At 36.4% G+C, this 17,179-nt stretch overlaps 1 protein-coding gene across 1 annotated transcript in view; it reads right to left on the bottom strand.

The window, feature by feature from the left end:
- DCC (DCC netrin 1 receptor) overlaps positions 1-17,179 on the bottom strand; it is an 824,910-nt gene that overhangs the window by 625,474 nt on the left and 182,257 nt on the right. Inside the window, exon 7 of the mRNA XM_062200029.1 lies at positions 1,469-1,619. Coding sequence (XP_062056013.1) covers positions 1,469-1,619 — 151 coding nt within the window. The remainder of the gene's footprint in view (positions 1-1,468; positions 1,620-17,179) is intronic.

The following is a 17,179-nucleotide window of genomic DNA, read 5'->3' as shown; positions in this document are numbered from 1 at the left end:
TTCTCATTTTGTATTTGAGATTAGGGTCCACAGAAGCAGTTCCCCAGGGTGGAAGTCGGTGGCCTGTGTCCTGACACACAATTTAGTGATTTTTGTAAACCATATTTCATACTACACCCAAGTGTGTCTGGGTATATATGCAGATAATGCATTTTCGCATTTGGGAGCTATAACTGGAATTCTTGTGTTTTATTTTTCTCAAGAAATATTGTGATACTGTATTATGTACCATTATTATCTAAATAAATATTTAAGATATACAACTTTTAAAAAAAGATCTTCTAATATATACAGCTATTTCATCATGGAAAATAAATGTGCTAGAAAGAAATCTACCAGTCCTCAAAATCAATGAAATTAATTTCTTAAGATCTATTTAATCAACATGTTTTAGACTAAGTATTCCACTCTCTGAAGGCTTTACTTGCTAACTGTACTTTATTGTTATTATTCCAGAAGTCAAGGCCAGCCAGGTTCTCGTGCCTTATCTTCAAATTTTACTACAGCTCAGATACTCAGAGATATAACTGGAGCTAAAAAAAAAAAGTGCAACCCTTAAATGACATTGTTATGTACTTGAACTCAGAGAACTGTGATTTCATCTTCCTCAGCTTTATTGGAGTATAATTGACAAATAAAAATGAATATATTTATGGTTGTATAATATGATGTTTTATGTATATGGTGTGATATATGTAGATACTTTGCAGTGTGAAATGATTACCCATGAAGTTCATTTACCTATCTGCCCCTTCACACAGTAATCCTCTGTGTGTGTGTGTGTGTGTGTGTGGAGAACATTTAAGATCTATCCTCTCCATACCATTTACTTAGGCTGAGATCCTCCAAAATATCTTTGCTGATGACTCTTTGGGCAGGATCATGTCAACAGATTCCCAACTTTCTCAATTTCCTTTCATAATTAATATCACTTTGTTTTTTGTTTGCTGTTTTTACGTTTCTTGTCATCCCCCTTGTCCCATTGGCTAAACATCTTTCATACACTCTATCATGTCAAAGAATGTGGAAAAATATTCAATAATTAGAAAATCCTAGTATATGTAGGCATTTTTTTTTTGGCAGGCAGAGTGGACAGTGAGAGAGAGAGAGACAGAGAGAAAGGTCTTCCTTTTGCCGTTGGTTCACCCTCCAATGGCCGCCATGACCGGCGCATCTCGCTGATCTGAAGCCAGGAGCCAGGTGCTTCTCCTGGTCTCCCATGGGGTGCAGGGCCCAAGCACTTGGGCCATCCTCCACTGACCTCCCAGGCCACAGCAGAGAGCTGGACTGGAAGAGGGGCAACCGGGACAGGATCAGTGCCCCAACCGGGACTAGAACCCGGTGTGCCTGCGCCGCAAGGCGGAGGATTAGCCTAGTGAGCCGCGGCGCCGGCTATGTAGGCATTTCTGTCAAATTTAAGGAAGATAAATAGTATTGCAGACATTTGAAAGTGTCGACCGTGTATTACCTGAGTTGGATGACTTCCTCGCCTCGTAACCAGGTAAAACTTGGCGGAGGATAGCCAGAAACGCAGCACTCCAGGACCGCCTCTTGTCCTTCAACGGCTACTACATTGGAGGGTCTCTGCAGAAAATACAGCTGCCTGTGCAGTCCTGGATCTATGGAAAGAAAACACAGGATTGTATCTTTTACGAAAAACATTGCAGAGATTAATAATGCAGTCTGAACTTTTTTTTTTTTTACCCAAAAAAGATGAAAGATGCTTAAGAGGAAAGAAAATTGAAAAGACACCAATGAAACTTATAAATAAACTCTAAAAAAAGTTTTTTACATCCCCAGTTTCTAAGATTACGATATCAGGATATTCTTATTTGGTGACAGCAGTATGGTATAAGACATAAGGCATCAGGGTGAAGCTATAGTTCACTCTCCTAAGCTATATGTTGTATTTATCTATCATCATTGGAGAACAAGGCAATATTAAAAGGAACTTCAAGGCTGGCACCGTGGCTCAATAGGCTAATCCTCCACCTGCAGCGCTGGCACACCAAGTTCTAGTCCTGGTCGGGGCGCCAGATTCTGTCCTTGTTGCCCCTCTTCCAGTCCAGCTCTCTGCTGTGGCCCGGGAGTGCAGTGGAGGATGGCCCAAGTCCTTGGACCCTGCACCCGCATAAGAGACCAGGAGAAGCACCTGGCTCCTGCCATTGGATCAGCGCGGTGCGCTGGCCGAAGCGCAGTGGCCATTGGAGGGTGAACCAACGGAAAAGGAAGACCTTTCTCTCCTTTCTCTCTCTCTCTCTGTCCACTCTGCCTGTCAAAAAAAAAAAAAGGAACTTCAAAAAGTCCACGGACAAATGGACTTAACATTGATTTTGATATAAAAACATGAACTTCATGTACAGTTTTTTATAAGATGTATTTTTATGAAATTTTGATGATCTCTCTGTGCATAAATTTCAAACTTTTTACACCAAGCTTTAATTACATATTTCATGAACTTTTCGAAGAAGCTTCTCAGTAACTTTTTTAAATTTCATCATCCAAAGCTTTGTGATATGTTCAGTTTGCCTACTGCCAACATCTATTCCAGTTTCTTCTGATTTGCTTATTGCTTCTGTGATGTGATGAATAAGACAAACCAACATATTAGACTTGCACTGAATATCTCATAGGTACCGAGGATTAAACAAATGTCAGTACTGAGAATATACCTGCTTTCTTTGAAAAAGTATTACATCTGTATTATAAAGTTTTTTTTATGATATAATGATAGGTCTGGCTGTGTCTAAGCCACATATTTTTAAATTTTATAATGACATTCCAGAGTGAGTTTCCCCTAGAGCTGAGACAATGGGTCAATGAGATGTTCACTATCCTTCTACTTCACTTCATGTTTCTGTGTATTATACTTAGTATTACATATGTTTAATAGCAAATAATTGAAACAATGTCTGTACCACCTAAAAACTCATTTGATCCATAGTCACTAAGATTACATCAAATGGAATAAGCAAAAAAATTTCACAATATGGTCTTTTTAAGATTTATTTATTTATTCAAAAGGCAGAGTTACAGAGAGAGGTAGAGAAAGGTGGAAGGAGAAAGGGCATCTATTTGCTGGTTCACCGCCCCCACAAATGGCCACAGTGACGAGGGCTGTGCCAGGCTGAAGCTGGGAACATGGAATTCCATCCAAGTTTCCCAGGTGGGTAGCAGGGGCCCAACTACTTGGATCACCTTCTGCTGCTTTCCCAGGCCTATTAGCAGGGAGCTGGATCTGCAGTGGAGCAGCCAGCACTCAAACCTGCCTCACAGGCAGCAGATTAACCCACTGTGCCACAACACTGGCTCCCTCAGTGTGGTCTTTTTACTTTTTATTTAACTCTTTATTTGGTAGAGCATTAAGCCTTTGACAATACTGTAAATTACAAGTATGTTATCTCAAAATAAAAATGACAAAAAAATAAAAGCTTACAAAATACTAAGCACAGAATCTAACACTCAGGAAATGCCTTTGAGGGTAAAGAAATTCTCTTATTCCATCCTGTATCAACCCCACTGGCAATGCCCAGGGACAAAGCCAGTCTTATGTTTAGGTAGATTTGGAGGAGATCCACCTACCCATGGCCATAGCCTTGCTTGTTGACCAAATTTTTATCCCTCTTATTTAACATAAAAAGGTCCTCTTTAAATTCCATTTAACTTTAAGAAGGTTCAAGTCAGACTACTTTCAATCTAGTGCACTGAACTGAATTACTCTATAGCCTGTCATTTTATAAACTCCAAGCAAAATATTGATGCAAAGAAATTGAAATAGTGAAATCTTAAAAACGGTGGTGGATGGAAAATCGCTGTGGGAGGTGAGGCCCAGCTGGATCACAGCACGGGTTGACAAGAAGCAGAAAAGTGAGGTGAGAGTGTGTCTGCAACACATTTGACATTGGCCTTTATCTTCCTTGACCTGACCCATCTCCAGGCAGCTCGATGACACATTAGTAAGAAAACTCCAGGGGCCGGCTTATCGGGTAAAGCCAACATCCCACATGGCTGCTCCACTTCCAATCCAGCTCTCTGCTATGGCCTGGGAAAGCAGTAGAAGATGGCCCAAGTCCTTGGGTCCCTGCACCCACATGGGAGACCCGGAAAAACTCCTGGCTCTTGACTTCGGATTAGCTCATCTCTGGCCGTTGTGGCCATTTGGAAAGTGAACCAGCAGATGGAAGACCTCTCTCTCTCTCTCTCTCTCTCTCTCTCTCCCTTTGCCTCTGCCTCTCCCTCTGTCTCTCTGTAACTCTGCCTTTCACACAAATAAATCTTTAAAACAAACAAACAAACAAAAACAAGAATACTCCAGTTCTCAAGTTAATAGTTGGACTAATAACTGTCATCTGAAGTACTCCCTGTATGGAGAAAGAGAAAGTACACATTTTTTCAGTTTCCCACATCTGTTTCTGGTTGTTCCAGCAACAAAAATAAATATTCTTCACAACGAAAATATTGAAATCATGTTCTAAATGTGTTAATCCTTATTAAGTCAACATTGTAGAAAAACATCTCAAAATTTTTAAGAATTGCTAGTGCTGTTTTATTTCCTTTCTTGAAAGTGGCTTTTCAAATCAAATAAAAATGGTCTGAAAGATAATGTTTAAGAATCAATTTTCTGAAATGAACCAGTTCCCCAAATGTGCATTTACTAATAGCTGTTTTTATAATGCAGCCCTAGCCATCTGAGTGCATTAATTTCACCACCTGCTCTTCGACAGACATGTTTCCTTATATTATAGAGTATTAGTCTATAATAATACCCATGGAAAACATTGAAGAATACCCACTTAATTTAATTTTGTAGGTAAAACAAAATTTACCACTGGATATATCACCATTTAAGTTCTATTATACTCCCTGTTATCAAAAAGAAGTCATTCAACAAAGATGGTTCTTCTTTAGAACATATTAAGCAAAAAACAAAGAGTGTGGTCAGTTCCCATACAGCCTATCTGTATTGCATCCTCCTACCACTCAGTTTCTCATACTACATATGGCACATTTGTTAAAAAATAATTAACTAATATTGGTACATTACCATAACTAAGGTCCATTATTTACATTGAGATATGGGCAGTCCTATGGATTTTGACAAATACATGGTATGCATCAAATAGCCTAGTACCATGTTGAATATTTTCAGTGCAGTCAACATTCACCGACCTTCAGCTATTCGTCATCCACTATGCCTACATCAAACCTCAGGTAATCACTGATCTTTTTACTGCTTTCATGGTTGTTTCTTTTTTCAGGATATCAATGGAATCACACAGTATGTAGCCTTTTCAACTCTTTTTTTTCCCACTCAGCACTATGTATTTTTTTCTCCATATCTTTTTTTGCATAGCTCATTCATTTTTATTGCTGGATAAGATTTCCTCTTATTTAATGCTACAACTAGTACTCCAACAGTATTTTTTTTCACTTTGTGTTGCTATATGGGGGCAAACTGTTGAAATTGTTACCTAATATATACTAAACTGATCTTCTGTATATAAAGAGAATTGAAAATGAATCATGATGTGATTGGAAGGGGAGAGGGAGCGGGAAAGGGGAGGGTTGTGGGTGGGAGGGAAGTTTTGGGAGGGGGAAGCCATTGTAACCCATAAGCTGTACTTTGGAAATTTATATTCATTAAATAAAAGTTTAATTTAAAAAAAAAAGATTTCCTTATATGGATGTAACATCATTTATTTATTCATTTATTGAAAGACAACTCATTTTTGGGTGCTCATGAATAAATCTTTTTACAAAAAATATTTGTTTAAAGTAAGAGAGAGAGAGGAAGAGACAGAGACAGTGAGAGAATCTTCCATTCACTGATTCGCTTCCCAGATGATGGCAATGGCCAGCTCTAGGCCATTCCTGGACAAAGCCAGGAATCATGAGCTTCACCCAGGTTGCACATGTGGTTGGCTGGGGCCCAAACACTTGGGCCATCTTATGCTGCTTTTCAAGCCCATTAGCAGGGAACTGGATTGGAAGTGGAGCAGCCAGGATGTGAACCAGCACCCGTACGGGTTGGCAGTGTTGCAGATGGCAGCTATACCCACTATGCCACAATGCTGGCAACTATGAATAAATCTATAAACATAGGTGAGCAGATTTTTATCTAGTCTTAAGTTTTCAACTCTACTGAGTAAATAGCTTGGAGCTTAACTGCTAGATTTTATGTAGCTTTAGTTTAAAAAACTTCCAAATGGTCCTACAAAGTGCACAACTTTTCATTCTCAACAGCAATGAAAGACAGTTCCTGTTGCTCCACATTCTCCATAGTATGTAGTGCTGTCATTTTTCATGATTTCATCCATTCTAGTACATATACTACTATATTAGCCATCCTAATTTAAAAATTTTTAATGACATATGAAGTTTATCACAAAGCTTTCCTTCTTTTCCATATGGATTCTTCTTTGGTGAGGTATCAATGTATTTTGCCTATTTAAATTTTTTCTTTTATTTACTTACTTGAGAGGCAGAAAGGAAAGAGGGGAGAAGAAAGAGAGAAAGAAAGAGAATCTCCCACTCACTGGTTGATATTGTGAGCATTTGGAGAATGGCTTAGACAGGGCTAAGCTGATGTAGTGAGCTAAGAACTCAAACCAGGTCCCTCACATGGTGGTAGGAAATCAAATGCTTAAGTCATCGCCTGATGCTTTCCAGGGTGCATGTTAACTAGAAGGGTGGCATTAGCATCTGAGACTGGACTCTAATACAGCACTCCACTATGAGATGTGAGTGTCCCAAGCAGTATCTTAAGTTCCAGGCCAAACAATCACCCCTAACCAATTTTTAATTGGTTTGTTTGTTCTTTTATCATTGAGTTTCCAGAGTTCATTATATATTTTAGATGCAAGTCCTTTATCAGATGTGTTTTATGCAAATGTTTTATCTTATTTTTTCATTATCCTAACATTACCTTTTGCAAAAAAGCAGCTCTTAGTTTTAATAAAGCCTGAGTTATCTGCTTTTCTTGTCTTAAATTGTTTTTAAGTATTTCCATAAAAAAATGATTACAATACTCACAATGGCCTGTATTTTCTTTTAGAAGTATTATAGTCTCGCATTTCACATTCATGTTAATTTTTTAGTGGCGATATGAGTTAAGTGATATAGGGCCTGCTAATATTTTCAAGCAAAGGTAAAATACCAGGCCGGTATTTTATGGGCACTGGTTCTAGTCCTGGGTGAATCAATCTTTGTACAAGATAGAAAGTATGCATTAGATTTGTATATTTTACAAATGTATGCCCAATTTTTCTAAAACCAGTTGATGAAGAGACTCTTCATTGGCTTGATTTAAGTCCTTTCTCAAAGATGGTTTGACCATATAAAGCATCTTCAAAAACTTATGGAATACACGTTCTATTAGAAATTTATATGTGGATTCAAAAAATTTTGAAAACCAAAACAGATTTTATTTACTTTTTACATGCAGTTTACAAAATTCCCTCAAAAATACATACAAAATATTTGTATGGGATGGGCCTATTTCTGTGCTCTATTCATCTATTTGTCTATTCTTTGTCTGATATCACACTGGTGATTAATGTAGTTTTATAGTAAGTCTTTGTAAAGGAGTTATTTACTTATTTGAAAAGCAGAACACCCGAGAGAGGATACACACAAATGAGAGAGAGAGAGAGAGAGAGAGAGAGAGAGAGAGAGAGAGAGAGGAAGGAATCTTCCATCTACTGGCTCACTCCCCAAATGGTTCATGAAGCCAGGAGGCAGGACTGCATACTGATCTTCCATTTGCACAACAATGGCTCAAGCACTTGGGCCATCCTCTGCTGCTTCCCGAGGTGGATTAGCAGGAAGCTGGGACAGGAGTGGAGGAGCCAGCACCAGAACTGGTGCTCTGATACTGGATACTGGCATTGCAAGCAGCGGCTTAACTTGCTGCATCACGACGCCTTCTCCATGTGGTAAGTCTTGAAGTCAGTTTGAGTCTGTCCTTCAACTTTGTACTTCTTTGGTATCATGCCCACTATTCTGAGTTTTATTCCATTTAAACAGGATTTTCTTATAAACTTTGAAACAATTTGTTGAAATTCACAAAATATCTTGCTGGTAGATGACCTTTTTTTTTTTTAAAGATTTTATTTATTTATTTGAGAGGTAGAGTTACAGAAAATGAGAGGGAGACACAGAGAGAAAGGTCTTCTGTCCATTGGTTCACTCCCCAAATGGTCGCAATGGCTGGAACTGCGCCCACCCAAAGCCAGGAGCCAGGAGCTTCTTCCAGGTTTCCCATGTGGCTCAAGATCTTGGGCCATCTTCTACTGCTTTCCCAGGCCACAGCATAGTGTTGGATTGGAAGAGGAGCAGCCAGGACTAGAACCAGCACCCATACTGGATGCTGGCACTGCAGGTGGAGGATTAACCTACTGTGCCACGGCATCGGCCTGGTATTTTACCTTTGCTTGAAAATACTAGCAGACCCTATATCACTTAACTCATATTGCCACTAAGGAAGCATCTGCTACTAGTTTTTAGATCAAATAATATATTCCAGGTCACCTCAACCCTGACCTGGTCCATTTCAGTTACTTTTATTACCTTCATGCCTTCATCACATTAGAGTTTGTGACCTATATCATACATATGAAAATGTCAGCTTTCGACAAAGAAATTTAGTCTCATTTCTTCAAGGATATGTCTCTCCACCTAATCTAATAAATCCTAGTATTAAATAAGTTCCCAAAAAATTTCACAGGAATCATCTTTAATAGTAAGCAGTACATATGTTCTGTGACACTGTGGTACATTGAATATGACCAATAAAGTTCCTCTAATCCAGAAATGGGGTTCGATTTCCTTGTGCCTCAGGTCTCATCTGGGGTTGTGTGTTGCATTGATCAAGGGATGGTGGTGGGAGTTATGGTGTATGAGTTTGGAGTTAACTTTCTAGGAGTCTTACAATTTCTGTCATTGTTCTGTCTCTCTGAGACTTAGTCATCTATTCAACTGGAGGAAGAGAAGCCACATCAAAGATAACTGAGGCCCCCTAGCAACAGCCACATCCAACAAGTGAGTGACACTGCCTTGAAACTTCCGCCTGAGCCAAGTAAAACATGAACAAACTCAAGTGAAACCAGAAATTGCTCTGAAAAGTTGAAGAAATATGTGACAATAAATTGCCATTGTTTTAAGTCTATAAATTTTATAGTAGTTTATTACACAGCCATAGATTGTGAAACATATACATGAATACAAGGGGAAAAAGCCATTTTAATAATTTTGAAACAACAAGGAACTGTTTTTGTTATTATCTTAGTGTGATTTTTGGCTTTTGTTTTGCACTGTTAGTGATTTTAGCTAACTACAGCAATATTGTTAAGGTTAATATTTGTCTTGTCTAACTATAAAACCTGGGTTTTAGAGGAAGATTAACAAAGTATATATTTTTAAATTATGAGAATGAAGATACAGTTGTCAAGATTAACCATATGAAAGAATTGGGGAGAGTTGTTCTATTTGGATTTTCCTATATTTTCTAAATATATTTAATAGAACAGAGAGGACAGAGTTATTTCACATTCTAGTGTTAAAAGTAGATAGAATTATGCAATGTGCAAAAAAGACAAAAGTTATCAAAATTCAAGGCAAATACTTGAGAGAGAAATCAGAGGGAAAACTTTTATTTCCTAACAGTACAGATGAAAAATCCCTAGTGGATACAAACTTGAAATTATAGATTGTGCTTGTATTGAATAGATGTGTTTTAATGGAATAAGTGATTACTGATGAAGTCTTTTGTGTTCTCGCTATATAGGCACTTACTATTCAGATTCAAATGGAGTTATTTAGCAATACAACATGAAGAATTTATCTAGCACATTGATGATCTTGGTTTACTTATAAGAAAAGTGTATCAGAATTCCAGTTTGTAAAGTTCTGTTTCATAAACTAAGTATACACCTCGTCACTTAAATTTTACACTTTAAACTGCACATATAATCCATATACTTTATGTAGATATGACATATTTTAAAATAAAACTGTGGAAGGTGAAGCAAGAAGGTAGCTATGTAAGAGTCTCCACCAATCATCTCCCCATTGATGAATAGTTGTCATGTACCAACCTACCTTTATAAGTGCTGGGGAAGCCAAGTGCCTGATTTTAGTATAGGAGTAGTGATAGGAAATAACAAAGAGGAGAGGTGGGGAAGGAGGAGGAGAAGGAGGAGAGGATGATAGAGGACAGGTGAAAGAAGAAGAATTAAAAAGAAGGATGAAGACTTCAAGAGAGTCTTTTTCTTCTTCATACTATTTGTTGAACTCTTTTACTTAGTGTAGGGTTAACCTTACAATCATTAAGTAAACTGAAAGGAGATCTCTGTAAAATGTAAGAGAATGGGAGAGGGAAGAAGAACAAGGGTGGGAGCATGAGCAAGAGGGAGGGAAGTACCATTATGTTCCTAAATCTGTGAATATGAAATGCATGAAACTTATATAACTTAAGAAAAAAAAAATTTAAAAGACTCATGGGACACCATTATGTGAGCAAATATTGGTACTATTGGTTTTCCAGAAGGAAAAGGCACAAGAAAACCTGTTCAATGAAATAACTGCTAAAAACATTCTAAATTGGGGAATATAAGAATACCCAGGTCCATCAGCCCCAAAAGACATCTAATAAGCTAAAATGCTTAAGGGAGACATATTTTAAAGGCAAAAAGATAACTGTCATCATGAAAACATGTGAAAAAATAAATCTTGACACTAGAGCAGACACAGGTAAGATAAAGAAAGTAAATACCTAATGATTCACATTTTATTTTCACTTTTTTCTGAGTTTGATTTGCTATAAATTTAGGAGTCTTTTTGCACATATAAACTAGAATTATAGTTATGTAACATTTTCTCCCTTTTACACATTAGATTTTGATGTCAGTGCTGTGTTGGCTTCCTAAAATGAGTTAGAGGCCGGCGCCGCGGCTCACTAGCCTAATCCTCCGCCTTGCGGCATCGGCACCCCGGGTTCTAGTCCCGGTCAGGGCACCGGATTCTGTCCCGGTTGCCCCTCTTCCAGGCCAGCTCTCTGCTATGGCCAGAGAGTGCAGTGGAGGATGGCCCAAGTGCTTGGGCCCTGCACCCCATGGGAGACCAGGATAGGCACCTGGCTCCTGCCATCGGATCAGCGTGGTGCGCTGGCTTCAGCATGCCAACCAAGGCAGTCATTGGAGGGTGAACCAACGGCAAAGGAAGATCTTTCTCTCTGTCTCTCTCTCTCTCTCACTGTCCACTCTGCCTATCAAAAAAATAAATAAATAAAATGAGTTAGAAAGCATTTGATTTTTCCCTATTTTCTGAAAGAATATACCATTGTGCCATTATTTCTTCTTTAAATGTTTAGAATTCACCAAAACATCTAGAATTTTATAAAATTCATTTAAAAATGAATTCCTTAAATAAATATGGAGTTATTAAAAATTTTCCATGTCAGTTTTATATTTGTGTTTTTATAGAAATAAGTGTATTTCGTGCAAGTCACCAAAATTGTTGATGCAAAATTGCTTAACATCCTTTAAAAAATTAACAGAGGTACTCTCTGGTCCAACAATCCCACTATTGGATATATATCTATAGGAAATAAATTCAGTGAGATAAAGAAATATCTGCACAATAGCCAATATAGGGAATCAACGTAAGTATCTGTCAACCTAAGTGTGTCGACCTCACACCCTACCCTGTCACATATTGAAGAATTATCCAGTCATTGAGGGAAATATAATCCTGTCATTTGCAGCAGAATTAATGAACTTGGAGGACATTATGCTGGATAAGGGGGGCCAAGCACAGAAGAATGGATGCCATGTGATCTCATTCATAAATGCAACCTTAAAAGTTGATCTCATGGAAGTTCAGAGAGGCATGGTGGTTGCCAGAGGCTGGAATGTATAAAGAGAAGGGGGAATGAGAACAGGCTGATCAATAGGTACAATGTCAGTTACATGTGAAGAGTAACTTCAGGTGACAAAAGTTAATACTGTCATGTATATTTCAAAATAGCTAGATAAAGGAATTTTTTAATGCTCTCACCACAAAGAAAAATTTATTGAGATGGTGTGTCAATTAATTTGATCATTACCCAAGGTATACATAGACTAACTATAATGTATCCCTTAAATATATACAATTATATGCTAATCAAAAATAAAATTGAAAAATAAAACTGAGAGGAAAACGCAAGTGTGGCTACCAGGAAATATATGCAGTAATAGCATTACAATCAATTTAGCAAAACTTGACCATTTTTCTAATACCAAATTTTTATCATAAAAACTATGAAAGCAGACCTCTTTAATTCTCATGGAAGTGAATGCACAAAAATTAGAGACTACTTTACTAAATTGATTATGAGCAGTCATGATTGCTTAGACTAAAACTCTGTTTGTGTTTTCCTTTTAGGAACAAAATGTTAGTCTGATTCTTAGATGCAATTCTGGTGGCAGTACAGCTAGTCTTCCTCAGACAAGAGTGTGGCATATAAATAGAGAGAACCACCATTACAGTGACACTGACCCCCAAACACACTAAATGCTTTAAGGTACAGAACCACCATACAGTACCACATGGCTTTTGCCTCAGCTTTTCTCAAGTCGAAATTTTGATTTACTTTAGCTTAATCTGTTATCTGAGCTGGAAAGAACTAACTGATTTAAATCACAAGGAAAAAGAATAATGATGTAAACAATAGATCTCCAACTATTGGATCTCAGGAACCATTTTCAGTCTTAAAAATTATTGAAGAGCCCAAAAGCTTTTATTTACATAGGTGTTAAATGCATATATATTTAATTAGCATATTAAAAAGCAAAATAAAATTTTGAAAAAAAAATTTACTCATACTTTACCAAAATTTCTTTTAGAAAGTAACTATATATGCCCCCCAAAATTAGTGAGAATAGTAATGGATCTTGACATATTTATAAATTTCTTTAATGATTGACATAATAATAAAAAACTAGATGATATTACATCCTGAATTCACACTGCTTTGATATGCTATTTTGGTCAAATTACATAAAAGCAATCTGACTCAAAAATATACATATTTGGAAATGAGAGGTATATTTTGAAAGACTTTTCAGATAATTATAGATATTATCCTTTAACACTACACCAAATTCAATAAACAATCTCTCGAGTTATTTATAATGTAGAATCTGACACGATGTCAATAAATATTTTGTGCTGTGTTATATAAAATATATTTGTCTATCTTGTACTTAGAATTGATTTTTCACTCACATGGTTTTTGTCACTTCAATCAATGATCATTTGGAGTAGTACTTTTTTTAAGACAGATTTTCCTAATGTTGACACTTATCATCATGGGGTATCAAAAATTCCATTTGTTCTTTCACCACCAATTCCGTCAGAAAGGCCTTTTAATGTTGGGGAGCTGTTAAGCTTCTGATGGCAGATGCAAGTATTCTAAGTTTCTAATTTTAACTTAAAACCTTCAATTTCCTCTTTGGCATCAAATGTTATTTTTCTTGTAGTAACTACCTCCCTTCATTCATTTCTGATAAAAATTATTCACAAGTATTCACTTCTGAATAGCTACAGTTTTTCTGTTGATAACCTTTCAAATAAAAATGGTGTTCCAGTGCCTTGAATTAGGCCTAATGATTAATATACCAGGTAAGATGCCCATTTCCCACATTAGAGCACTTCAGTTCGATATGCACTTCTGGCCCCTAACACCAGCTTTCTGCTAATGCAGATCTTGGGATGCAACAGTGATGGCTCCAGGCTTTGGGTCTCTACCACCTACTTGGGAGACCATGACTGAGCTCCTGCTTCCTGGTCATTGTGGGCATTTGGGGAGTGAACCAATGAATTAAAGTTTTCTCTTCTTCCTTTCTCTCCATTTCCTCCTGCTTCAGTAAAAAGTAGTGTTCCATGAAAAACAAAGTGAGCTAGTGCAGCTTGAAATTCAAATGATCACGGAAGTGGTTACTATAGGGACTGTACCATACTGTGATTCTGTCCATGGGTACTTGCCACACTGACATGTAGAAAAGTAAAAAATTGTACACTTAGTGACCAACTATTTAATCAAGTAATAATTTTGCTGCTTCATCACAGCATACTTTAGTTAACATGGTAAAAAACACAAAGTATACAGTACTAGTACTAGTATTACCATTAGTATTAAATTGGAATAAATTTGACCTAATAGATCCACTAAAAGCCTCTCAAGAAATACAGTTTCATGGACAATACCTGATGACTAAAGCAAACACAACATCAAATTAGTCAATTTTCTGATAAATCGAAGAAGCCTATTTCTTTACAACATGGGAATAGTTTTGTATATTTCAAGTACAAATTGGTAAATATATTTCTCCTTTTTCCTCTTCTGCCCCATTCTCTTTTACTTCTTCCTCCTCCTCTTTTGCTATTACTGTATTATGCATTTGGAAGGGTAGCACAAAACTTGAATGTGTCCAATCACTTTGTTGGATGCAAATATTCTCAACAAAATACTAGCAAATCAAATGCAAAACCACATCAAAAACACAACACAATCAAGTAGGATTTATCCCAGAAATGCAAAGGTGGTTCAACATTGACAAATCAATAAACATCATAAATCACATCAAAAGAATGAACAAAAAACTTATGTTCATCTCAAAAATTCAGAGAAATCACTCAACATCTCTTTGTGATAAAACTCCTCCACAAATTAGGTATAAAAGGAACATACTAAAAAATTATAAAGGCTATATATGACAAACCAACAGCCAAATTCATATTGAATAGGGAAAATTGAAAGCATTTCTCCACATATCTGGAGGAAGAAAAGGTTGTCCACTTTCACCCTTTTGATCAATAAAGTACTGGAAGGTTTAGAAGGAGCAATTAGGAAGGAGAAAGAAATAAAAGCATCAAAATGGGAAAAGAGGATATTCAATTATCCACATTTGCAGATGACATATTGGTATACATGCAAAACCTAAATATTCCACCAAAAATTCTGTTAGAATTGATAAAGCAATTCAGTAAAATAACAGGTTACAAAATAAACATAAAAAACAGTAGTTTTTATATGTTAATGATGAACTCACTGAAAGAGAACTGAAGAAAGAACCCCCATTCACAACAGCCACAAAAAAATCAGTTGTTTAGAAATAAATTTAACCAAAGAATAAGATACAATAAAAATTATCAAACATTAATGAAAACAATCAGGCAGGACACAAAAAATGGAACATATTCCTTGCTCATGGATTGGGAAAATCAGCATCATTAAACTTTCTATAATAACTAAAGCAATCTATAGATTCAATCCTATCAAAATATCAGACACTCTTTATAGAACTACAAAAAAAATCCTAAAATTCATATGGAACCACATAAGGACAGAATACCCAAGGCGATCCTGAGCAAGAAAAATGAAGCTGGAGGTATTACAAGACCTGAATGCAAATCATACTACAAAGCTATAGTAATTAAAATAGCATGACACTGGCAAAGCAACTGAAATAGAGATCAATGGATAGAACAGCGAAAAAGGAAATTAATCCACATACATACAATCAACCGATTTTTTTTCCATTCTGAAGGGAAATACAGAACTATCTTTATTGAAAAATACATTAAAAAACAAAAACAAGTATTGGTACCTCGCATTTAGGTACTAATGACACATCAGTTACAACAGCGCCTCTCAAGGGCAGGAGTCTGAGAGGACGCAACAACCAACCGATTTTGACAAAAGTATTCAGACCATACAATGAAGTAAGTATAACATCTTCAACAAATTGTACTGGTGTACATACAGAGAATGGAATTAGAAACATACCTGTCACTATGTACAAAAATTAACTCAAAATAGATCAAAAATCTAAATTAAAGACCTAAGACTATGTAGTTACTGGAACACTCCAAGGCATTAGTATAGAGGATGACTTCTTGGATAAGCACAGGCAAAAAAAGTAAAAGCAAACAAAGGGTTTTATATCAAACTCAGAAGCTTCTGCACTACAAAGGAAACAATCAATAGAGTGAAGAGACATCCAACAGAATGGGAAAATATCTACAAGCTACTTATCTGAGAAAGGATTAATATCCTGACTATATCAACAATTTAAAATACTCGGCAACAAAAACACCACCAATCTGGTTAAGGAATGAGCAAAGACCTCACTAGACAGTTCTCAAAAGAAGCAATACAAATGGCCAACACATATATGAAAATATGAAAAAATACTCAGCATCCTAGCCTTCAGGGAAATGCAAATCAAAAACACAGAGGTATCACCTCACCCCTGTCAGAATGGCTAAAATCCAACACAGACAGTAACAAATACTTACAAAGATGTGGAGAAAGGGAAACATTTACATATTGTTGGTGGGAATGTAAATTAGTACAGCCACTGTGAAAAACAGTATGGAGATTTCTTTAAAAATTAGAAATAGACATGCCATAGGATCCAGCAATCCCACTACTGGGTTTACACCCAAATGACATGAACATGTTATTTGATACCTACACCACTATTTTTATGCCAGCACTGTTCTCAATAGCCAAAATTACAATCAGCCAAGGTGTCCATCATCAGATGAATGGAAAGAGAAAATATGGTATATACAAAATAAAATATTTTTAGCTATAAAAATGAATTAAATTATATTATGTGCATCATAAGGGATGCCAATGGAGGACATCTTATTGAGTGAAAGAAGCCAGACACAGAAAAATACTGCATGTTCTCCCTTACATGTGGAAGCTAAAATTAAAAAGAAAAAAAAGAAAATGTCTATGTGTATCAGTATTGCTGCAAATACAGTTCTGTAAAACTTTGTTTTACACCTTTGTCAAACCAATGGTTAAGAATATTATACTACTATAGTTTAATGATCTGTTATTATTTTTAAAGTTACTGAATATGGGTGATATGGTCATTTTTCCATTCAATTATTGTTTATAGCCACTGGCTATATTCCTACGGGAGTCTTTTTGGTTTTTACTTGTTAAACTTATCTGTTGAAGCATGAAGCCTTTTTATTCTACTGTAAATTTAAAATGTTATCCCAAAAACTAAAAAACAAAAAAGAAAAGGAGAAAGAAGGAGTGGGGGGAAGAAAGAGAGGGAAGAGAATATCATTAAATTCTTAGAATTTTATCTACGAACTACATTGAATCTGTTAA

This window comes from Lepus europaeus, chromosome 9, assembly GCF_033115175.1.
Source record: "Lepus europaeus isolate LE1 chromosome 9, mLepTim1.pri, whole genome shotgun sequence".
Taxonomy (NCBI): Eukaryota; Metazoa; Chordata; class Mammalia; order Lagomorpha; family Leporidae; genus Lepus; species Lepus europaeus.
Note: the sequence above shows the minus strand (reverse complement) of the source record. Positions and strands in the feature narration are given on the sequence as shown.